This window comes from Nasonia vitripennis, chromosome 4 (assembly GCF_009193385.2).
Source record: "Nasonia vitripennis strain AsymCx chromosome 4, Nvit_psr_1.1, whole genome shotgun sequence".
NCBI classification, from domain to species: Eukaryota; Metazoa; Arthropoda; class Insecta; order Hymenoptera; family Pteromalidae; genus Nasonia; species Nasonia vitripennis.
In genome coordinates, this window is record NC_045760.1 from 21,940,318 (window position 1) to 21,964,682 (window position 24,365).

The 24,365-nt window shown below is 42.6% G+C and overlaps 2 protein-coding genes across 3 annotated transcripts; both read right to left on the reverse strand.

The window, feature by feature from the left end:
* Window positions 1-257: 257 nt before the first annotated feature.
* Window positions 258-6,247, reverse strand: LOC103316094. 2 transcript variants are annotated; one of them, XM_031928971.1, is made up of 2 exons: window positions 1,435-6,247; window positions 258-1,352 (listed from the first exon to the last, which is right to left on the reverse strand). In XM_031928971.1, the coding sequence occupies exon 1, from the start codon at window positions 5,272-5,274 to the stop codon at window positions 3,508-3,510; it is 1,767 nt and encodes a 588-aa protein (XP_031784831.1). In that variant the 5' UTR covers window positions 5,275-6,247; the 3' UTR covers window positions 258-1,352; window positions 1,435-3,507. The 2 variants fall into 2 exon arrangements, with proteins under 2 accessions (XP_031784831.1, XP_031784830.1); XM_031928970.1 differs by having other exon boundaries at window positions 258-1,362.
* LOC103316095 lies at window positions 1,470-3,453 on the reverse strand. Its single transcript, XM_008207888.1, has 2 exons — window positions 2,932-3,453; window positions 1,470-2,864 (listed from the first exon to the last, which is right to left on the reverse strand). Exons 1-2 carry the CDS (start codon window positions 3,451-3,453, stop codon window positions 1,470-1,472), a joined length of 1,917 nt encoding a protein of 638 aa, XP_008206110.1.
* Window positions 6,248-24,365: the final 18,118 nt, after the last annotated feature.

Sequence of the window (24,365 nt, forward strand, 5' to 3'; positions counted from 1 at the left end):
TTGGAATTGGGTCGTAGAATACAAAATTTTGCGAGGCACAATTGACTCAACGTCGTTCGTCGGATTACTTCTAATTACATACACATACACTGTCCATTAAAAATGTATCTGCGCAATGCGCTATCGTTACACTCAATATCTCTCTTATTAAATGTGGTGCTGCCTTTTGTTTGTCCATAATATCAATCGAACACCATAAGAATGCCAGTCTCGGGTTCAGAGGAAAGGAAGTTTAATAACACAAACACTGGTTACAATTACTATAAGTTGATTACTCCATTTATTCACTAAAAAAACAACCTTCTTTGCCCTCTAATAAAACTCTACTAATGTTCAAATATCTTTCTCGAAGTATGACGTGGCAGGACTACAGTATCTATTTGAGCTTGCGACCGGTTCCGTCGAAGGTTCGTAGCGAAGAGAGCGACTCTCGCTGACGATCGTCTCATCTCCTGAGCTAGACGCGCGAAAAAGGAGAGGGAAAATCTCCGAGCGAAGCGACGCAAACGAACATTCGCGAATAATCGAGACGCGTGTCTACTCAGCATACGCCAATATAGTTCGACTTATTATTGGCGCGAACATACCGCCCGCCACGACATAAGTGGCAAGTTATGCCGTAAAAATTACAACTAATCGTCTGTATATCATTCGCATTTCATTACTAAAGCAACGAAATCACCTAAATCGCACAAATTACTCTTAACATACATACGAGTATACAAAAGACAAAATCTCGAAAAAACGACTCTTTCTAAGGAACGATTAAAGTTTACCCGATCATGCGCTAGCATGATACGCTACCCAGTCATGCGATTATACAACTAAAGTAAAATTCGACGCTACATACAATATGGTCAATCTACAAACCTCTATAAAGCATAAGACAACAATATTAAAATAAATTTACATCTCAGCTCGACGGTAAAATACATTATAGACGCGGGTTTTGATATCTTTTCTCTTCCTTCTTCAGTTGGCGACAAGACATTACCTCCTAAACGGGGTGCGCAGAACCGCCCGCCGTGCTCGAATTGGTTTCGTTGAGCCCCTCTGAAGCCTCCGAGCTCACCGGCAACAGTATGAGTTTGCTGATCGGCCGCTTCTATTCGGCGGTAGTTGTGCGAATAACTGCCACGCGGCTCAATCCATCAGGCCCAGGAAATAAACGGGTGACCCTGGCGAGAGGCCATTTAGTAGGTGGCATTAACTCGTCCTTGAATAGTACCAGATCTCCAACCTTGAAGCTATAGTTCGAATGCAACCACTTCGCTCTCTGTCCTAGTAAAACCAGATACTCCCGTGTCCATCTGTGCCAGAAATGATTTCTCATAAGAGACAGTAGGTGCCACCTAGAACAGACTGAATTCGTCTCGTCAATCTCCACAAAAGGCTCCGGCGGGGAAACCAAAGGAGCTCCCACTAAAAAATTACCAGGTGTTAATGCAGATACGTCTTCTCCCGACGAACTAAGCGGACTCAGCGGCCTCGAGTTTAAGCATGCCTCGATTTGTGCTGTTACGGTGGTCCACTCCTCGAATGTCAGCTTCCTTTCGCCAATAACACGCTGAAGGTGAAATGAATCCCTTCACGTTGGCTTCCCATAAGCCGCCGAAGTTAGGTGCGCGAGGCGGGATATACGTCCACTCCACTCCGTCCTTTGCCACCTCCGCCGCGACCTGCTGGCTCAAACTCGATGTGGCATCGAAGAGGCGTCGCAACTCGGTGTCTGCGCCGCGAAAAGTGGTACCGTTGTCGCTATAGAGCACCTTACACAGTCTCCGCCGGGCGACAAACCGTCTAAATGCTGCCAGAAACGCGGTGGATATATAGTCCGACACCACCTCTAGATGTACCGCCTTGACGACCATACACACGAAAACAGCCACATAGCCCTTGTAGGATTTTTGCCCTCGACCTGGCGACGATTTGATTAGGAAAGGCCCAGCATAATCCACTCCAGTAAAGCTGAATGGCCTGGCCGGCCTCGTGCGGGCCGCGGGCAAGGGGGCCATCTGCTGCGTGTGTGTAGCGGCTCTATGCCGCGCACATTTGACGCACCTTCGTACTACTCCACGTATGAAATTTCTTCCCCTAAGAATCCAGTATTGCCTAGAAAGCTGGCTCTGCACAAGCGAAGGACCTCCGTGTAACGAGGTTAGATGAGCTTTCCAAATCAAAAGGTCTGTGACGTGGTGTTTGCTGGGCAGTATTACGGGGTGCTTCTCTGCCTCTGATAGGTAGGAATTCTGCAATCTTCCACCGACGCGGATAATCCCGTCTTGATCGACGAAAGGCAGCAGTCTACGTAGACAGCTGGCATTGGACACGGTGTTTTTCGAGTTCAATGACTCACTCTCTGACCCGAATGCTTCCTGCTGTACGATCCTCAGCAATGTCCTTTTACCCCACGCCAACTCTGCTGCAGTCAGCCACGTTGTTCTACACTCGGCCCGATCGAGCTTAGCGTTGGCTCGCCATCGATGGATGTACGCCAGAATTCGGATGACTTTGTCGACTGAGGAGAACTTTAGGCACCATTCGGCGAAATTTGGATGATGTACAGTAGAAAACCCAAGACAAATCTCCGCCTTCTTCGCCTCTATATCCGTCGTAAATTCTTCTTCCATTGCATTCGGCCACTCAGTCTCCTTCTTCCGCAGCCATCTGGGTCCCGTCCACCAAAGCGACGATTCGCGAAGGCTTTTTGGCGTTTCTCCTCTTGTAGCCAGATCCGCCGGGTTGTCCGCCGAACGAACGTGTTTCCATACTGCCGATGGCAAAGACGATGATATCTCACTCACCCGATTTGCGATAAACGTTTTCCACTTCGATGGATGACCCTGAAGCCAGGCCAAAACCACCTTTGAGTCAGACCAGCAGAATATCTGAGTTGGTTGAGTGTCCAACTTCGGCAATATATATATATACCACCAAGCGCGCAAGCAAAACAGCCCCGCACAGCTCCAATTTAGGCAAACTGATCACCTTGATAGGCGCGACCCTTGACTTTGCCGTGATGCTCGTCGTCCGCAAGCTGCAGCAGGCCAGGAATGGGGCGCACGCGGTACCATACGTCACCGTAGTCAGCCTATAAACTTCCACCGGTGATTCAACATCAGGGCGCCAGAATATGCGCTGCCAGTCTGCGTCATCCGGGTGTACTCGAAACTGGCGAAACATCTTCACTATATCGCATGTGAAGACGAACTGAAAGAAGCTCCAACGAATCAGAATGATGACGATATCCTCTTGCAATTTTGGTCCTGTATGGAGGTAATAATTGAAGGAAACGCCGTTCTCGTCGAGCTGTGAGGCGTTGAAAACAACGCGTATGTTCCCACTGCCGTCTTGTTTGAACACCGGATGATGGGGCAAGTAGGAACGAACCGCAGACTCCCTCTCCGCTGGGGGTACCAACTCCATATGGCCGAGCTGCAGATAGTCCCCCATGAAAGCACGGTATGCAGCGTATAAGGTTACCCGCCTCGCTAACCGCGCCTCTAATCAACTGAAGCACGCGGCAGCGATCATCTGTGTATCCAGTTCAGTGGGTGGTTCACGAACAGATAAGCGAACGTTGAATCGTCCCTTTTTGTCGCGATAATAAGTACGTCGGAAGTGTGCATAACACTCCTCCTCTTGCGGCGATAGCCTTGTGCCAGCTGACACTGTTTCGATTTCCCAAAACCGGGTAATGGCCTTGGTCAACTCTTGGTCCACTGTGATGTGCAGTGATGACGTCTGTAGCTCCCGATCCGTGGCTACGTTAACAGTGGTAGACGGCAGTCCGAGCGCTCGAGCCACGTGCTCGCTAATAGAAGATTCTTCAGATCCAGAATCCAGTAGCGCTCTCACTGTCATAGCGCGTCCGTGGTCAGACTCCAGAACTACGCATGCTGTAGACAGAAGAATGCTCGTTTCTCTGGTCGCGAAGAAGCTGTTGACCGAATCCGTAAGAGCATGGGCTACAGTAGATTTCCCCGCACTAGTTACACCCACCGAGCTGTTCCCAGGTGTTTTCTTCTCTTCGTGCAGCCGGGTGTGATGCTTATCTCCACAAGCAAGGCATCGTCCCTTGGAAGTACATGCATTGATAGAATGGTGCGAACTAAGGCAGTTGGTGCACAGGCGAGCCGATTCTGCATGCTGTCGACGTTGTGTCGGTGAACAGGCCCCGAACTTCTGGCAGTATCCGACGAAGTGGTCCGCGCTGCAGAATGAACACTTTTGCTTGCTCCCGGCTCGCCCTGCCCGCTGAGTAGCGGAATAAGCTCCTTTTCTTCCGGTCCGCTGCGCTGAGACAGACTTTTTGCTAGATTCAACCTGAGTTCTCTGACTTGATGACTCCAGGTCCGTGTCGGCTATATCTAGGGTCTGCACTCTATCCTCCAGGAATTTTCGCAGCTCCTCATACGTCGGAAACTCGTCCGCCATCTTCGATGATTTCTTACTCTCTATCTCCTTTACCCAGTCCATTCGGGTTGTCGGCGCCAATTTGCATTCAATGAAATGTATTAAAACATCGTCCCAATGTTCGACCGGGCGTCCCAGTGCACGAAACGTGTTAATACTTTCGTTGGTTGTATTGAGCAGTTGGTTGATGTGCGACACATATTCCTTGGCAGCCGACGGAAGAGTAGAGAGGGCCTTCATTTGGACGAGGAATCGCAGAAATTTGTTGTCGTAGCGTCGACACAACGTTTCCCAGGCTGTTTGAAAATTAGTTGCGATGATTTGGATGCCTTTAAGTTTCTCCGCCGCTTCACCCTCCAAGCAGTTCAACAGATGCTGGAATTTTATGACCAAAGGCATTGTCGCATCGTCAAGCACCAACAACTCAAACCTCTCCTTGAACGCCTCCCACTCTCGCTGAGTGCCACTAAATCGTGGCAGTTTTAGCTTTTCCAACGCTGCTTGGTGAGAGACAGCACCGGCTGCCGCTGTTTCTGAGGGCGCCCTCGCAGGGGGAGGTGCTCGCAGTGTCCTTACTCGTTCTGATAACCAAGCTTTTCCGGTCAGGTAGGCCCCGAGTCCGCCATCGAACATGTTCTTCGTGAAATATGAGCGCGCCTTCAGTGTCTTCGCATCCCTCTGCAATACGAGGTCATGGTCAGAGAATTTCTCCCAATAAGCTTCCAACAGCCCCAACCGGGCCTCTACGTCGGCGGCGTTAAACGTTTGCGATGTTTCCGTTTTTGTGACTGCAGCGATCTGTTGCATCAGGTTGAATAAACGCTTTTGATCGGCTAACAGATCGTCACACTCCCCCATATTGATGCGTATAACTCGACTTTTCTTGAACTTGTATTAATGGAAAGATTTCACACTTAATCAACGCGGAGAATTGTCAGCAAAATTTGAAAATTCGCCCGTTGCGTTCCTATAGGAACCGATCGCGCTAATACCGTCTATTTGTTTTGATCGCGCTGCGTGTTGTTGACGTCGCTTGTGAGTTTATAGGCTTGCCGTACGTGTGCGAAAATTGCGCATCAAAACAACTCGTCAGTAGGCTTAGATGATGATCGAATTAGACTATAAGGCTCGATGCTAGGCATTGAATTTTCCAATTCGTTTCACGTGATTGTAGAAAAGATATGGACAGCAATCCAAGTGGCGTCGGCAGAATCTTTATCAACTCCTGGTGATTTGACGACCTCGGTCTTCCCGTGACGTTGCTAATTGGGTGAGGCCAATTCTCCTCCTCGCACCGATGCTATGTTCGCACTTCCACTCTCACACGCGATTTCATACCGAGTATAGTCTCATTCGCGAGAAACGGGAGTCTTTCGCTAACAATGTCCGCACTCGGTGTTAGGTTTGTTCAGCAATCAGTCTGTAAGAGCACACACGAAACTTCCACAAGATGTGTAACATAACTTTCCTCGTTGAATCCGTCGTATCCGGCTCGAAGGACCAAAAATTATGGTGCTGCCTTTTGTTTGTCCATAATATCAATCGAACACCATACGAATGCCGGTCTCGGGTTCAGAGGAAAGGAAGTTTAATAACTCAAACACTGGTTACAATTACTATAAGTTGATTACTCCATTTATTCACTAAAAAAAACAACCTTCTTTGCCCTCTAATAAAACTCTACTAATGTTCAAATATCTTTCTCGAAGTATGACGTGGCAGGACTACAGTATCTATTTGAGCTTGCGACCGGTTCCGTCGAAGGTTCGTAGCGAAGAGAGCGACTCTCGCTGACGATCGTCTCATCTCCCTAGCTAGACGCGCAAAAAAGGAGAGGGAAAATCTCCAAGCGAAGCGACGCAAACGAACATTCGCGAATAATCGAGACGCGTGTCTACTCAGCATACGCCGATATAGTTTGACTTATTATTGGCGCGAACAAAATGTATAGACGATCAAATCGTTTTCACGCTTCTTATAGGTCAGTCGACTCAGACAATAAAATTACACAATTATTTTTCACGATATACCGCTCGGAGCCACGTCTCGTCGGACTAGCGGATAATAGTATATTGTGTACCAAGGGCGTAAAGTGGGCTTTTTTAGGCCGAGTGTGGATTTTGCAGTTCGAGTCAAGGCGAGTTAGCTCGAGCCAAAGGCGAGGGCGTTTACGAGCCGCAGACGAGTACTGCAAAATCCACGAAGCCAAAAAGCCCACTTAGCCCTTGGTGCACACCATATTTTATGTAACGCGCGGACGTATTTTCGCGTTTTTTCGTACGTGTTAAGAGGGACTGATGTGACTATTTTTTGACACGGCAACCGTGCTCTTGTCTTGTTCAAACATTATATAAAATAAATAAATAATGCAAATTTATCAAAATCAACTTTTTTTTTTAAATTACAAAAAAAAATTTTGCGGGCAATAAAGACTTTTTAGCGGGCAATAAAGACCATTATTGCCCGCTAATTCATTTTAGCGGGCAATAAAGGCCATTATTGCCCGCTGTTTGAATATGCGGGCAATAAAGGTTTTTATTGCCCGCTAAAATAACTTTTTTGCCCGCCGGTCAAAAAAGAGTCACTTTAGTCCCTATTAATAGGTACGAAAAACGCGAAAATCGTTCGCGCGTTACATAAAATTCTTTTCGGGGCTACGATTCCCTGGTCGCCTCATCAGAGTGGCGCGTCTTGATGAGTCACAAAAACTAAATAGGAGCTGATTACAACACGTTCGAGCTTCTATACCGTTATACAATTTTTATTCAGCTTACCTCTTCTCGGGTTTCTGCAGTGGCTCCTAAGTCTCGACTGTTGATGAGAGACCCACCGATCGCTTGGACCTCTCGCAGCGTTCTGCTTGCCTGGCGATTTTGAGCTTCGCACTTTCGCACACACACACCGAATTTACCTTTCCTAAAACTACTCCCCACCCTACATGTCGCTAGTGTCGTAGCGCAAAATTTCAAACCTCCCCAACCCATATATGAGCGTTACACACTCTTCACTCGTAACATTTTCTGTGTCTATGAAGTGGGATCTTACCATGTCATCTACAAGTGGACTGTCTGTTCACAGTTACCTGTCTTATCTACTAGGGGACATAAAAATAAAAGCTACGTGCCGAAGAATTGGCAGCGGTTTTTATAGTGCAAAAGTTCCTGTATGGGTCCCAGAATGGCAGATACCCTGTATCTTCGAGTAAAAAGTGAAGATATCCATAATTTTGTGCTAAAATGATTAAAATTCCATGCGTACGTACATTTCTATCGTTTTAAAATGAGTTCAAAAGAGTGTAAATTTTTCTAGAAAAATCTTTGAACACTTACAAATAATTTAAATTAATTAAGGGGGTGTCAGAGCTAAAAACATTGTTTTTCTGTTCCCTATAACTTTGAGAATGAAGCTTTTAATAAAAAATCAAGACCAGAGCACTATAGCGTTGAGTTTAGTGAGTTATTCTACCGAAAAGAAAATACCAATCGGACTTTTAGTTTTTGTAAAAGTTGTGAAATACGAGCGGGTATTCACGCGCGATTACAGCGCTAACCTCAAAATTTAGTTTTACAAATAACTTTTTTCTAATCTGGTTCTTCATGAATATAATGAGTAGAGCGTCATAGGTTTGAGATTGGTGAATCATTTTACCGAAAGAAAATGGCATTTGGACTGAAAGTTTTTTTCTAAGTTGTGAATTACTAAATACCCCGTGAAGGGTTTGCGAAGCTATAGCTCCGATCTCCCCTTAAAAGTTATTTTAAGTACTAAAAACTATCAGATCAAAAAAAATTAATGTTTTTTATAATAAAATATTATAACTAAACATTGTAAAATATTAATGAATTATTTATTGTTCAATCATCAGAAATTATTTTGGATACCCCATACTTATACCGTGTGTACGTTTGCCGAATATAGTACAATGTATTTAGATTAAGTTTTCTCTTTCATTGCGCTGCGTCATAAATATTGCAGCGCAACAATATGTCATATTCCTGCATTGAAAGTAGGTATAATCAAGTCTAGCCGACGACTGGGTTTCCCGACCCTTATGATTGTATTGCGCGCCCCTTCCTCATGATCAAACGCAGTACCCCCAGCCCCTACCGATGTCGCCACATATTTAATGCTTAAAAAGCGAAAATTTTCCCAACCCGTTGTGCGACGCGCGGTCTCTCGCGCCTCAGCGTATTTGAGTTTCCTCATTCCTTCGTTTTGTGCAGATGAAGCCACAAGCCGTTTGAGATTAGAAGAAAGAAGACTAAGAGAAAAGTCAACGATGGGACGAAGAAGACGCAGAGACGAGAGTGAAAGTGACGAGTCCTTGAAAGAAAACCCTCGTAAACGACGCAGAGTGTCAAGGAAGAAAAAGGGAAAAGAAAAACCGAAACATAAGAAGGATAAGAAACGCCACAGGAGGCGTCGCCAGGACAGTAGCTCAATGGATTCTTCTAGCTTTAGTAGCTGTAAGTACCGAAAATTAACCGGGTCAACGCCAAGAAATTTGCTTTAGGCTCTAACCTAAAAACTATACCTAAATAATAATAAAATTCAGAATGTTGGCTCTAACCAACGTTCGAGCTACAGCTCGACTGTGTAGCGGGGTTTACCGTGCAGGCACTAACATGCACGCATCTCTTAGAACGCAAAAAACACGCGGAATATTTATTCCAAGAAAAAGACCACTAGATGGGGCCCTAACCCACTATCTACTGAGAATCATTATAGGCTCTAACTTATACAAGTGATCCTTCATTTTCATAAGCATCAAAAGAAAGCGAGCTTACGCATACGCTTTTTCTTATAGATGACGACAGCTATGACTCAAGCTCAACGTCGACGGACTCAGACAGGCGCGAGTCTCGGTCGCGAACGCCCAGGAAAGACGTACCGCCAGGCGGCGCAACAGACGCAGAAAAGAAAGAAGAGCCTTTAAGAACAGAGGTACTATCTGCGCTGGGAAAGCGAACTTACGAGGAACGAGTCTTTGCACCACCTCTACATGCCGAGCTGGCTATTCGCGGAAAAGACGTCATTGAGCATGGGTTACCTGATGAAGACAGAGCTGATTTTGTAAAAAAATACCCGACACCACAGAATTGTCTTTTTTACGATCCTCCTAAAATGAACCCAGAAATGAAGCGTATTATGCCGCAAGGAGCCAACACTAGAGATGAGCGAATAGTGTTAAAATAGCAAAAAATAACGGCGTGCCTCGTAGCCATAGGAAAAGCTGAGATGGAGTTAATAAAAAGTGGAAGAGATCTACAAGATTTAACCATCATCGAGTGTCTTAGCGACACTACAAAATTATTAGCTGACTTACAACGTGATGAGGCTATGATACGTCCAAGTTTAATATCTGCAAATATAAACGCAACTTATAAAGAGGCGATTTCTCAGACCGTTTGCGGAGAATTTTTATTTGGCGAAAAACTCGATGACATAATCAAATCGACAAAAACCTTGGATGCTGCGGCGAAAGATTTGAAGGTAACGCAGAAGACAAGCTAGGTTTCAAAAAACTTGAATTCCCCGCTCGTCAACAGGGAAATCGCCAATAGAAGACGTGGAGCGGGTACCGTTCAGAGAAATTCAAGAAACAGAAAAGTCAGACGTCCCGTCACCCACGCACGAGGAAACATCGAGTCGATCGTAAGTCAAAAAAATCAAAAAATAAAAATAAGAAACTTTTCTAAAATACTGGGAATTTTGGTATCATGCTGTACGGCAGTTGAGTATGGCTGGCTCTATACGAAAGTTTCTGAGAGAGCAAAATTTTTAGCACTAGAAGCCAATCACGATAATGATGAAAATTACATGATTATTTCAAATGAGGTTTTACAAGAGCTAAAGTGGTGGAAACATTTAAGCGAGGCACCAAATTGTCGCATTAGAAACTCTAAATACGAATTGGAAATTTTCTCGGACGCTTCCCTCACAGGGTGGGGCATTTTTTGCAATGGACAGAAAGCAAATGGACATTGGAATGAAAATGAAAAATCAAAATATATAAATTACTTGGAACTTTTGGCAGCTTATTTTGGTTTAAAAATTTTCGCTAAAAATTTCAAAAACTGCTCCATCCTGCTTCACATCGACAATACAACTGCCATATCTTACATTAATCGGATGGGCGGAATCCAATACGAAAATCTAAATAATTTAGCAAAAAGTATATGGCAGTGGTGCGAGGAACGGAAAATCTGGATATATGCCTGGATATATAACATAATTTTGTTGAATATTAATAATTAATTTGTTAATAACAAATTACCTGACCACTTTAGGGCATTCCACCCTCGAAATTCGTGTTCAGGAGGCAAAAATACATAGAAAAAACCTTGGTGATCTACTGGCTATTCAAATCCGACGAAAAGTGCTCAGCGCCTAGACTAAAGGGAAGGACACACAGACTATAGTTTTCTACAGCATCTATACCTATATATATACAGTCAAGTAGCAGTAATACAGTCTTCATTGATATTTGCACTTATTCTTGTACACATATTTTAATAATTGTTAACCACTAAGGTATTTTAGATTATCATACACTCAACGCATATTCCTGATATTTCCAACAAAATACATAAAAATAATATGATTCAATTTGTCCATTAAGTTAAATTTGATTCGCTTAATAATGTACGTTTTCATAATATAAGCAAAAGCAATGAAAAATTAGTCATTCTATTTTTTTTAGAATTTTTTTGGCGCATTTTATGTTTTGCAAATTCGTATTTAAAAATTGCACCGTGCTGCCACTACCGAATCAGAGAGAAAAAATCGCATCTGGAATACGACGTTCTCGGAGTCGCCGCCGGGATACTTTTGCAAAGTCGCCGCTGGAATAAGATATGTTATTCCACTTAGCCATCGATATACGAATATCATACTCTTTTTCGTAAATCATCATATCATATTGAGACCGATTTCAACGCCACCCTTAGACGATTCACCCTACCCTATCACTTATCAGTGTGTCGGTCAAGCAGGGCACTCCCCTACTTACTGTAGTAAACAGTCGTCTACTCTGACTGGCGAGTGGTGGCCGGCAGCGCACAGTGGGAGAAAATGGACAAAATTCGAGCCACGCGTCATTTTTAATCGTAGAGCCATGAATTTTTTTAAAACTCTTTAAAAAAGCATCAAGTTTAAGCTACAGGTGCGGAAATTATTGTATCACCTTCCCCTAAACCCATGCGACCCCCAGAAGCCACCCCTACCAAACCACAAGCAGTCTAACTCATCTATCTCAGGGAACAGCGAGTTAAATCGCTTTATTTATTTATTTATTTACCAGAGTAATACAAGTAATACATAAGTTATACATGTAATACATGTTTGCTAACCTCCGGACATACTTGATATGTCCGAGGCAGCCAAAACATCCTATAGAAGTAGACACAGCTACCTGTACATAGGTCCAGTATGCTACATACTACTTAGAACTACTTAAGAACTACTTAAAACTAGATTCCAAGATCTTCAGAAAATCTTGAACAGAATCAAACAATTTTAACAAAACCCAAAACCATAACAGATTCTAATTATGTTATTCAAATATTGCTTGTAATATACTATTAATTTTATAATATATTTTTCTTAATCCATTTTTTAATTTTATTCTTATTATATTTTTTGCTAATATCTAAGACTTTAAGATTAATTTTGTTCTTTGGAAGACAATTGTATACTTGTATCGCTCTTATGTAGTTATTTTTATCACTAACTGCTTTAGAGCTCTTAGGCGGTATTATAAGTTTGTTTCTAGTTACACTGCTGGACATTACATATAATTTCTTGAGATCAATATAGCACTCATATGCAAAAATTTGAAACCAATTGATTCTGCGCTAATATTTTATATTTATCAAGGAATGAGTGTAGTCTTGAATATATAATTTTCTCAAAAATTTTAGCTAGATTAGATATTAACGATATCGGTCTATAATTTGATACTTTAGTTTTAGCGCCAGATTTATATATTGGAACCACTTCTGCTGTTTCTAGGGCCAAAGGTCATACAGATTTTCCAAGGCATAAGTTAAAAATATGAGAAAGTGCATTAACAATTATATATGATATTGTTTTCAGGGATTTGGTTGTGATATTATCAACCCCTCCATTCTTCAATTTCATATTTTCAATTATTTGGAGTATCTCTAAGTTATTAGTCGGTTCCATAAATATAGAGTGTGTGTTAATAGGTGGCAAATTTAACTGTTTACCCTGTGGGTTTATTATTTTATCAATTAAGTTTTGTCCAATTTTACAAAAATAGGAATTCATATTATTAGCAATTTGAACTGGGTTTTCTATTATATTATTATTACTAATTTCAATTTTACTTATAGTATTTTCAGTTAGCAAATTATTTCCCATTTTATTTTTTATGTATTTCCATAGTTCTTTTGAATTGCTCATATTCTTCTTAATTATTTATTTTTTCATAATTCATTTTTGCCTCATTAATCACTTTGTCGAGATACTTTATATAGTTTTTATATTCTAGTTTTAGTTTATCATTATTTGGTTCCTTTTTCATTTTAAAATATAATTGTTCATTTTTTTCACATGATATAATTATTGCCTTAGAAATCCAATCCTTTCTTGGATTTTTTCCATGATTCTTTGTTTTTATTATAGATGAGTTAGATTGCTTGTGCTTTGGTAGGGGTGGTTTCTATGGGTTAAGCAGGTTAGGGGTAGGTATTTAGGTTATTAGCTGGCTCATGGCGTGTGGCTTTATTATTTTAAGAAAAAATTAAGCGACTTAACTCGCTGTTCCCAGGGATAGATGAGTTAGACTGCTTGTAGTTTGGTAGGGGTGGTTTCAAGGGGCTGGGGTGAGTATTTAGGTGATTTATTGGCTTATGGTGTGTGGCTTAATTAATTCGAGAAAAAATAAAGCGATTTGACTCGCTGTTCCCAGGGTTAGGCTAGTTAGCTTGCTTGTGGTTTGGTAGGGGTGGTTTCTAGGGGTTAAGAGAGTTAGGGGTAGGTATTTAGGGTATTAGCTGGCATATGGTGTGTGGCTTAATTAATTCAAGAAAAAATAATGCGATTTAACTCGCTGTTCCCAGGGTTAGGCTAGTTAGCCTGCTTGTGGTTTGGTAGGGGTGGCTTCTAGGGGTTAAGGAGGTTGGGGGTAAGTATTTAGGTTATTAGCTGGCTTATGGTGTGTGGCTTATTTATTTTAAGAAAAAATTAAGCGACTTAACTCGCTGTTCCCAGGGATAGATGAGTTAGACTGCTTGTGGTTTGGTAAGGATGGTTTCTAGGGGTTAAGCAGGTTGGAGGTAGGTATTTAGGTTATTAGCTGGCTTATGGTGTGTGGCTTATTTATTTTAAGAAAATAAAGCGATTTAACTTGCTGTTCCCTGGGATAGATGAGTTAGCCTGCTTGTGGTTTGGTAGGGGTGGTTTCTTGGGGTTAAGCGTGTTAGGGGTAGGTATTTAGGTTATTAGCTGGCATATGGTGTATGGCTTAATTAATTCGAGAAAAAATAAAGCGATTTAACTCGCTGTTCCCAGGGTTAGGCTAGTTAGCCTGCTTGTGGTTTGGTAGGGGTGGTTTCTAGGGGTAGGGGGTGAGTGGTTATATGGTTAGCTGGCTCATGGCGTGTGGCTTTATTATTTTAAGAACAAATTAGGAGACTTAACTCGCTGTTCCCAGGGTTAGATGAGTTAGACTGCTTGTGGTTTGTAGGGGTGGTTTCTAGGGGTAGGGGGTGAGTGGTTAGGTGGTTAGCTGGCTTATGGTGTATGGCTTAATTAATTCGAGAAAAAATAAAGCGATTTAACACGATGTTCCCTGGGATAGATAAGTTAGACTGCTTGTGGTTTGATACGGGTGGTTTCTAGGGGTAAAGGGTGAGTGGTTAGGTGGTTAGCTGGCTTATGGTGTGTGACTTAATTATTTTAAGAAAATATAAAGCGATTTAACTCGATGTTCCCTGGGATAGATGAGTTAGACTGCTTGTGGTTTGTAGGGGTGGTTTCTAGGGGTAGGGGGTGAGTGGTTAGCTGGTTAGCTGGCATATGGTGTGTGGCTTAATTAATTCGTGAAAAAATAAAGCGATTTAACTCGCAGTTCCCAGGGTTAGGCTAGTTAGCCTGCTGGTGGTTTGGTAGGGGTGGTTTCTAGGGGTTAAGCGGGTTAGGGGTAGGTATTTAGGTTATTAGCTGGCATATGGTGTGTGGCTTAATTAATTCGAGAAAAAATAAAGCGATTTAACTCGCTGTTCCCAGGGTTAGGCTAGTTAGCCTGCTTGTGGTTTGGTAGGGGTGGTTTCTAGGGGTAGGGGGTGAGTGGATATATGGTGAGGTGAGTATTTAGGTGATTTATTGGCTTATGGTGTGTGGCTTAATTAATTCGAGAAAAAATAAAGCGATTTGACTCGCTGTTCCCAGGGTTAGGCTAGTTAGCTTGCTTGTGGTTTGGTAGGGGTGGTTTCTAGGGGTTAAGAGAGTTAGGGGTAGGTATTTAGGGTATTAGCTGGCATATGGTGTGTGGCTTAATTAATTCAAGAAAAAATAATGCGATTTAACTCGCTGTTCCCAGGGTTAGGCTAGTTAGCCTGCTTGTGGTTTGGTAGGGGTGGCTTCTAGGGGTTAAGGAGGTTGGGGGTAAGTATTTAGGTTATTAGCTGGCTTATGGTGAGTGGCTTATTTATTTTAAGAAAAAATTAAGCGACTTAACTCGCTGTTCCCAGGGATAGATGAGTTAGACTGCTTGTGGTTTGGTAAGGATGGTTTCTAGGGGTTAAGCAGGTTGGAGGTAGGTATTTAGGTTATTAGCTGGCTTATGGTGTGTGGCTTATTTATTTTAAGAAAATAAAGCGATTTAACTTGCTGTTCCCTGGGATAGATGAGTTAGCCTGCTTGTGGTTTGGTAGGGGTGGTTTCTTGGGGTTAAGCGTGTTAGGGGTAGGTATTTAGGTTATTAGCTGGCATATGGTGTATGGCTTAATTAATTCGAGAAAAAATAAAGCGATTTAACTCGCTGTTCCCAGGGTTAGGCTAGTTAGCCTGCTTGTGGTTTGGTAGGGGTGGTTTCTAGGGGTAGGGGGTGAGTGGTTATATGGTTAGCTGGCTCATGGCGTGTGGCTTTATTATTTTAAGAACAAATTAGGAGACTTAACTCGCTGTTCCCAGGGTTAGATGAGTTAGACTGCTTGTGGTTTGTAGGGGTGGTTTCTAGGGGTAGGGGGTGAGTGGTTAGGTGGTTAGCTGGCTTATGGTGTATGGCTTAATTAATTCGAGAAAAAATAAAGCGATTTAACACGATGTTCCCTGGGATAGATAAGTTAGACTGCTTGTGGTTTGATACGGGTGGTTTCTAGGGGTAAAGGGTGAGTGGTTAGGTGGTTAGCTGGCTTATGGTGTGTGACTTAATTATTTTAAGAAAATATAAAGCGATTTAACTCGATGTTCCCTGGGATAGATGAGTTAGACTGCTTGTGGTTTGTAGGGGTGGTTTCTAGGGGTAGGGGGTGAGTGGTTAGCTGGTTAGCTGGCATATGGTGTGTGGCTTAATTAATTCGTGAAAAAATAAAGCGATTTAACTCGCAGTTCCCAGGGTTAGGCTAGTTAGCCTGCTGGTGGTTTGGTAGGGGTGGTTTCTAGGGGTTAAGCGGGTTAGGGGTAGGTATTTAGGTTATTAGCTGGCATATGGTGTGTGGCTTAATTAATTCGAGAAAAAATAAAGCGATTTAACTCGCTGTTCCCAGGGTTAGGCTAGTTAGCCTGCTTGTGGTTTGGTAGGGGTGGTTTCTAGGGGTAGGGGGTGAGTGGATATATGGTGAGGTGAGTATTTAGGTGATTTATTGGCTTATGGTGTGTGGCTTAATTAATTCGAGAAAAAATAAAGCGATTTGACTCGCTGTTCCCAGGGTTAGGCTAGTTAGCTTGCTTGTGGTTTGGTAGGGGTGGTTTCTAGGGGTTAAGAGAGTTAGGGGTAGGTATTTAGGGTATTAGCTGGCATATGGTGTGTGGCTTAATTAATTCAAGAAAAAATAATGCGATTTAACTCGCTGTTCCCAGGGTTAGGCTAGTTAGCCTGCTTGTGGTTTGGTAGGGGTGGCTTCTAGGGGTTAAGGAGGTTGGGGGTAAGTATTTAGGTTATTAGCTGGCTTATGGTGAGTGGCTTATTTATTTTAAGAAAAAATTAAGCGACTTAACTCGCTGTTCCCAGGGATAGATGAGTTAGACTGCTTGTGGTTTGGTAAGGATGGTTTCTAGGGGTTAAGCAGGTTGGAGTAGGTATTTAGGTTATTAGCTGGCTTATGGTGTGTGGCTTATTTATTTTAAGAAAATAAAGCGATTTAACTTGCTGTTCCCTGGGATAGATGAGTTAGCCTGCTTGTGGTTTGGTAGGGGTGGTTTCTTGGGGTTAAGCGTGTTAGGGGTAGGTATTTAGGTTATTAGCTGGCATATGGTGTATGGCTTAATTAATTCGAGAAAAAATAAAGCGATTTAACTCGCTGTTCCCAGGGTTAGGCTAGTTAGCCTGCTTGTGGTTTGGTAGGGGTGGTTTCTAGGGGTAGGGGGTGAGTGGTTATATGGTTAGCTGGCTCATGGCGTGTGGCTTTATTATTTTAAGAACAAATTAGGAGACTTAACTCGCTGTTCCCAGGGTTAGATGAGTTAGACTGCTTGTGGTTTGTAGGGGTGGTTTCTAGGGGTAGGGGGTGAGTGGTTAGGTGGTTAGCTGGCTTATGGTGTATGGCTTAATTAATTCGAGAAAAAATAAAGCGATTTAACACGATGTTCCCTGGGATAGATAAGTTAGACTGCTTGTGGTTTGATACGGGTGGTTTCTAGGGGTAAAGGGTGAGTGGTTAGGTGGTTAGCTGGCTTATGGTGTGTGACTTAATTATTTTAAGAAAATATAAAGCGATTTAACTCGATGTTCCCTGGGATAGATGAGTTAGACTGCTTGTGGTTTGTAGGGGTGGTTTCTAGGGGTAGGGGGTGAGTGGTTAGCTGGTTAGCTGGCATATGGTGTGTGGCTTAATTAATTCGTGAAAAAATAAAGCGATTTAACTCGCAGTTCCCAGGGTTAGGCTAGTTAGCCTGCTGGTGGTTTGGTAGGGGTGGTTTCTAGGGGTTAAGCGGGTTAGGGGTAGGTATTTAGGTTATTAGCTGGCATATGGTGTGTGGCTTAATTAATTCGAGAAAAAATAAAGCGATTTAACTCGCTGTTCCCAGGGTTAGGCTAGTTAGCCTGCTTGTGGTTTGGTAGGGGTGGTTTCTAGGGGTAGGGGGTGAGTGGATATATGGTGAGGTGAGTATTTAGGTGATTTATTGGCTTATGGTGTGTGGCTTAATTAATTCGAGAAAAAATAAAGCGATTTAACTCGCAGTTCCCAGGGTTAGGCTAGTTAGCCTGCTTGTGGTTTGGTAGGGGTGGTTTCTAGGGGTTAAGCGGGTTAGGGGTAGGTATTTAGGTTATTAGCTGGCTTATGGTGTGCGGCTTAATTAATTCAAGAAAAAATAAAGCGATTTAACTCGCTGTTCCCAGGGATAGATGAGTTAGACTACTTCTGGTTTGGTAGGGGTGGTTTCTAGGGGCAGGGGGGTGAGTATTTAGGTGATTTGTTGGCTTCTTTCGTGTGGCTTAATTATTTTGAGAAAAAATAAAGCGATTTAAATCGCAGTTCCCAGGGTTAGGCTAGTTAGCCTGCTTGTGGTTTGGTAGGGGTGGTTTCTAGGCGTTAAGCAGGTTGGGCGTAGATATTTAGGTTATTAGCTGGCTTATGGTGTGTGGCTTATTTATTTTAAGAAAAAATAAAGCAATTTAAATAGCTGTTCCCTGGGATAGATGAGATAGACTGCTTGTTGTTAGGTAGGGGTGGTTTCTAGGGGTAGGGGGTGAGTGGTTAGGTGGTAAGCTGGCTTATGGTGTGTGGCTTAATTATTTTGAGAAAAAATAAAGCGATTTAACTCGCAGTTCCCAGGGTTGGGTTGGGGTGGTTTCTAGGGGTTAAGCAGGTCAGGGGTAGGTATTTAGGTTATTAGCTGGCTTATGGTGTGTGGCTTAATTATTTTAAGAAAATATAAAGCGATTTAACTAGATGTTCCCTGGGATAGATGAGTTAGACTGCTTGTGGTTTGGTAGGGGTCGTTTCCAGGGGCAGTGGGGTGAGTATTTAGGTGATTTGTTGGCTTCTGGTGTGTGGCTTAATTATTTTGAGAAAAAATAAAGCGATTTAACTCGCTGTTCCCAGGGTTAGGCTAGTTAGCCTGCTTGTGGTTTGGTAGGGGTGGTTTCTAGGCGTTAAGCAGGTTGGGGGTAGGTATTAAGGTTATTAGCCGGCTTATGATGTGTGGTTTATTTATTTTAAGAAAAAATAAAGCGATTTAACTAGCTGTTCCCTGGGATAGATGAGATAGACTGCTTGTGGTTAGGTAGGGGTGGTTTTTAGGGGTAGGGGGTGAGTGGTAAGGTGGTTAGCTGGCTTATGGTGTGTGGCTTAATTATTTTAAGAAAAAATAAAGCGATTTAACTCGATGTTCCCTGGGATAGATAAGTTAGACTGCTTGTGGTTTGTAGGGGTGGTTTCTAGGGGTAGGGGGTGAGTGGTAAGGTGGTTAGCTGGCTTATGGTGTGTGGCTTAATTATTTTAAGAAAAAATAAAGCGATTTAACTCGATGTTCCCTGGGATAGATAAGTTAGACTGCTTGTGGTTTGTAGGGGTGGTTTCTAGGGGTAGGGGGTGAGTGGTTAGGTGGTTAGCTGGCTTATGGTGTGTGGCTTAATTAATTCGTGAAAAAATAAAGCGATTTAACTCGCTGTTCCCAGGGATAGGCTAGTTAGCCTGCTGGTGGTTTGGTAGGGGTGGTTTCTATGGGTTAAGCAGGCCAGGGGTAGGTATTTAGGTTATTAGCTGGCTTATGGTGTGTGGCTTATTTATTTTAAGAAAAAATAAAGCGATTTAACTCGCTGTTCCCAGGGTTAGGCTAGTTAGCCTGCTTGTGATTGGTAGGGGTGGTTTCTAGGGGTTAAGCGGGTTAGGGGTAGGTATTTATGTTATTAGCAGGCTTATGGTGTAGCTTAATTATTTTAAGAAAAAATTAAGCGATTTAACTCGCTGTTCCCAGGGATAGATGAGTTAGACTGCTTGTGGTTTGGTAGGGGCGGTTTCTATGTGTTAAGCAGGCCAGGGGTAGGTATTTAGGTTATTAGCTGGCTTATGGTGTGTGGCTTATTTATGTTAAGAAAAAATAAAGCGATTTAACTCGCAGTTCCCAGGGTTAGGCTAGTTAGCCTGCTTGTGGTTTGGTAGGGGTGGTTTCTAGGGGTTAAGCGGGTTAGGGGTAGGTATTTAGGTTATTAGCTGGCTTATGGTGTGCGGCTTAATTAATTCAAGAAAAAATAAAGCGATTTAACTCGCTGTTCCCAGGGATAGATGAGTTAGACTACTTCTGGTTTGGTAGGGGTGGTTTCTAGGGGCAGGGGGGTGAGTATTTAGGTGATTTGTTGGCTTCTTTCGTGTGGCTTAATTATTTTGAGAAAAAATAAAGCGATTTAAATCGCAGTTCCCAGGGTTAGGCTAGTTAGCCTGCTTGTGGTTTGGTAGGGGTGGTTTCTAGGCGTTAAGCAGGTTGGGCGTAGATATTTAGGTTATTAGCTGGCTTATGGTGTGTGGCTTATTTATTTTAAGAAAAAATAAAGCTATTTAAATAGCTGTTCCCTGGGATAGATGAGATAGACTGCTTGTTGTTAGGTAGGGGTGGTTTCTAGGGTAGGGGGTGAGTGGTTAGGTGGTAAGCTGGCTTATGGTGTGTGGCTTAATTATTTTGAGAAAAAATAAAGCGATTTAACTCGCAGTTCCCAGGGTTGGGTTGGGGTGGTTTCTAGGGGTTAAGCAGGTCAGGGGTAGGTATTTAGGTTATTAGCTGGCTTATGGTGTGTGGCTTAATTATTTTAAGAAAAAATAAAGCGATTTAACTAGATGTTCCCTGGGATAGATGAGTTAGACTGCTTGTGGTTTGGTAGGGGTCGTTTCCAGGGGCAGTGGGGTGAGTATTTAGGTGATTTGTTGGCTTCTGGTGTGTGGCTTAATTATTTTGAGAAAAAATAAAGCGATTTAACTCGCTGTTCCCAGGGTTAGGCTAGTTAGCCTGCGTGTGGTTTGGTAGGGGTGGTTTCTAGGCGTTAAGCAGGTTGGGGGTAGGTATTAAGGTTATTAGCCGGCTTATGATGTGTGGTTTATTTATTTTAAGAAAAAATAAAGCGATTTAACTAGCTGTTCCCTGGGATAGATGAGATAGACTGCTTGTGGTTAGGTAGGGGTGGTTTTTAGGGGTAGGGGGTGAGTGGTAAGGTGGTTAGCTGGCTTATGGTGTGTGGCTTAATTATTTTAAGAAAAAATAAAGCGATTTAACTCGATGTTCCCTGGGATAGATAAGTTAGACTGCTTGTGGTTTGTAGGGGTGGTTTCTAGGGGTAGGGGGTGAGTGGTTAGGTGGTTAGCTGGCTTATGGTGTGTGGCTTAATTAATTCGTGAAAAAATAAATCGATTTAACTCGCTGTTCCCAGGGATAGGCTAGTTAGCCTGCTGGTGGTTTGGTAGGGGTGGTTTCTATGGGTAGGGGGTGAGTGTTTAGGTGGTTAGCTGGCTTATGGTGTGTGGCTGAATTTATTCGTGAAAAAATAAAGCGATTTAACTCGATGTTCCCTGGGATAGATGAGTTAGACTGCTTGTGGTTTGGTAGGGGTCGTTTCCAGGGGCAGTGGGGTGAGTATTTAGGTTATTAGCTGGCTTATGGTGTGTGGCTTATTTATTTTAAGAAAAAATAAAGCAATTTAAATAGCTGTTCCCTGGGATAGATGAGATAGACTGCTTGTTGTTAGGTAGGGGTGGTTTCTAGGGTAGGGGGTGAGTGGTTAGGTGGTAAGCTGGCTTATGGTGTGTGGCTTAATTATTTTGAGAAAAAATAAAGCGATTTAACTCGCAGTTCCCAGGGTTGGGTTGGGGTGGTTTCTAGGGGTTAAGCAGGTCAGGGGTAGGTATTTAGGTTATTAGCTGGCTTATGGTGTGTGGCTTAATTATTTTAAGAAAAAATAAAGCGATTTAACTAGATGTTCCCTGGGATAGATGAGTTAGACTGCTTGTGGTTTGGTAGGGGTCGTTTCCAGGGGCAGTGGGGTGAGTATTTAGGTGATTTGTTGGCTTCTGGTCTGTGGCTTAATTATTTTGAGAAAAAATAAAGCGATTTAACTCGCTGTTCCCAGGGTTAGGCTAGTTAGCCTGCTTGTGGTTTGGTAGGGGTGGTTTCTAGGGGTAGGGGGTGAGTGGATATATGGTGAGGTGAGTATTTAGGTGATTTATTGGCTTATGGTGTGTGGCTTAATTAATTCGAGAAAAAATAAAGCGATTTAACTCGCAGTTCCCAGGGTTAGGCTAGTTAGCCTGCTTGTGGTTTGGTAGGGGTGGTTTCTAGGGGTTAAGCGGGTTAGGGGTAGGTATTTAGGTTATTAGCTGGCTTATGGTGTGCGGCTTAATTAATTCAAAAAAAAATAAAGCGATTTAACTAGCTGTTCCCTGGGTTAGGCTAGTTAGCCTGCTTGTGGTTTGGTAGGGGTGGTTTCTAGGGGTAGGGGGTGAGTGGTTAGGTGGTTAGCTGGCTTATGGTGTGTGGCTTAATTTATTCGAGAAAAAATAAATTGCTTTAACTCGCTGTTCCCAGGGTTGGGTTGGGGAGGTTTCTAGGGGTTAAGCAGGTCAGGGGTAGGTATTTAGGTTATTAGCTCGCTTGTGGTGTGTGGCTTAATTATTTTGAGAAAAAATAAAGCGATTTCACTCGCTGTTCCCTGGGTTAGGCTAGTTAGCCTGCTTGTGGTTTGGTAGGGGTGGATTCTAGGGGTTAAGCAGGTTGGGGGTAGCTATTTAGGTTATTAGCTGGCTTACGGTGTGTGGCTTAATTAATTCGAGAAATAATAAAGCGATTTAACTCGCTGTTCCCAGGGTTAGGCTAGTTAGCCTGCTTGTGGTTTGGTAGGGGTGGTTTTTAGGGGTTAAGCGGGTTAGGGTTAGGTATTTAGGTTATTAGCTGGCTTTTGGTGTGTGGCTTAATTATTTTAAGAAAAAATAAAGCGATTTAACTCGATGTTCCCTGGGGTAAATGAGTTAGACTGCTTGTGGTTTGGTAGGGGTGGTTTCTAGGGGTAGGGGGTGAGTGGTTAGGTGATTAGCTGGCTTATGGTGTGTGGCTTAATTATTTTAAGAAAAAATAAAGCGATTTAACTTGCTGTTCCCTGGGATAGATGAGTTAGACTGCTTGGGATTTGGTAGGGGTGGTTTCTAGGGCTCGCATGGGTTTAGGGGAAGGTGATACAATAATTTCCGCACCTGTAGCTTAAACTTGATGCTTTTTTAAAAAGTTTAAAAAAAGAATCATGGCTCTACGATTAAAATGACGCGTGACTCGAATATTTTTCATTTTCTCCCACTGTGCGGCAGCGGGACTCAGTACACGTAAATGTTGTTGGCCGCTTTTCTACCGACTGAAAGCCCAACTTACCACATCATATAATAACATAAAGGATTTACTTCCGTGCGTCGCAAGATTCGTACGCTTAAAAGCAAAATTTTAATTAAAGAATAAAAGATAATATAACTGAAAAGAAACAAAAAAGAAAGCATTATTACAAATTTTAGTTTTAAATAATTTTTAAATTGAGGAAGGGTAAGAAATTGTATAAAGAAAAACTTAAGAAGCATCCCTAAATACCAAGGAGCTGGCGCGAACTCTAAAGTACATAACAATGAAAATATAAACGTAAAGCGCAGGTTACATGACCGCGTTTATATATATGTATATACGTGTATAAAAATAGCGGTGTTAAGTATGTAATATTCGACGTGTCGTAAATTACATTTACGACGCGTAATATTATACGTACCCACCACTGGCGGGACTGCTGTGAGTGCTGTGTACGGAAGCCCGGTCACGACATGAACAAGTTGCAGAGTTACCGTGCACGCAACGAGTTGGCGTGCGAGTTACTAGTCCAGTAAAATTAGCTGTGAAATCGCCCTGCGGTAGAAGTGGCTGCATTTTGGATATTTGGTAAATCGGGGTCGAAAAAGCCGATTCTGAAATTTGCAGCTTCCTAGAATGAGGGGTTCTATGCGAAAACAGCATGCAAAAGTTATTTTTGCTCATATCTCGAGATCGGCTTGACCTATGAGAAAATGGCTGGTATCAATGGAAAGAGCATTAAATTTTGCATTGAAAACGATTTTTTAATCGAATCCGATGAGCGCAAAGTTCCGAGATAATTAATGAAAAAGAAATTTGCTTGGTGTAGAGGCAGGGGAGGGGAGTGAGCAGACGACATGGCCGCCGCCGCTCTCTCCGCGCGCAGCGGTGGGACGGCGGGAACCGAGCATGCGTCATGCGAAAATATGATTTTTGATTTCGCGGCGACACCCGGAAAACTTATTGTATGAACTTTTTATTAATATTATCGAAATTAGCTATATAATTATCAAGTATGTATAGTTAATTATGAATTAAATAAGTAATAAATGTTCTCAACAATATAGCTATCCAATGAGCGGAAAAATGACATTACCTTGCATCCCAAATTTGATTTAATCGTTGCACCAATGATGCTGAAAAAATGAAATAATCATATTTCATATAACTTTTGTATGCGCGGCAGCGATTTCTTTAGTTTGAGTTACCCATAGTACATTACGATACAAGGCGATGAGGCACATTCTGGCACGGCGGGGTTAAGCGCCCGAGCGTAGCGAGGATGCTTACGCCGTGCTGGAAAGTGAACATACGACACGAGTATCTAACAAATTATTATTTGAATTTGTGTTTTTTTTACCTGTAAGTAAATTATTGTTGAAAAATTTACGATAGCATTTTTTAATGTTATTATGAAGCAACATCAATAATACAAGGATAAAACGGTCAAAATA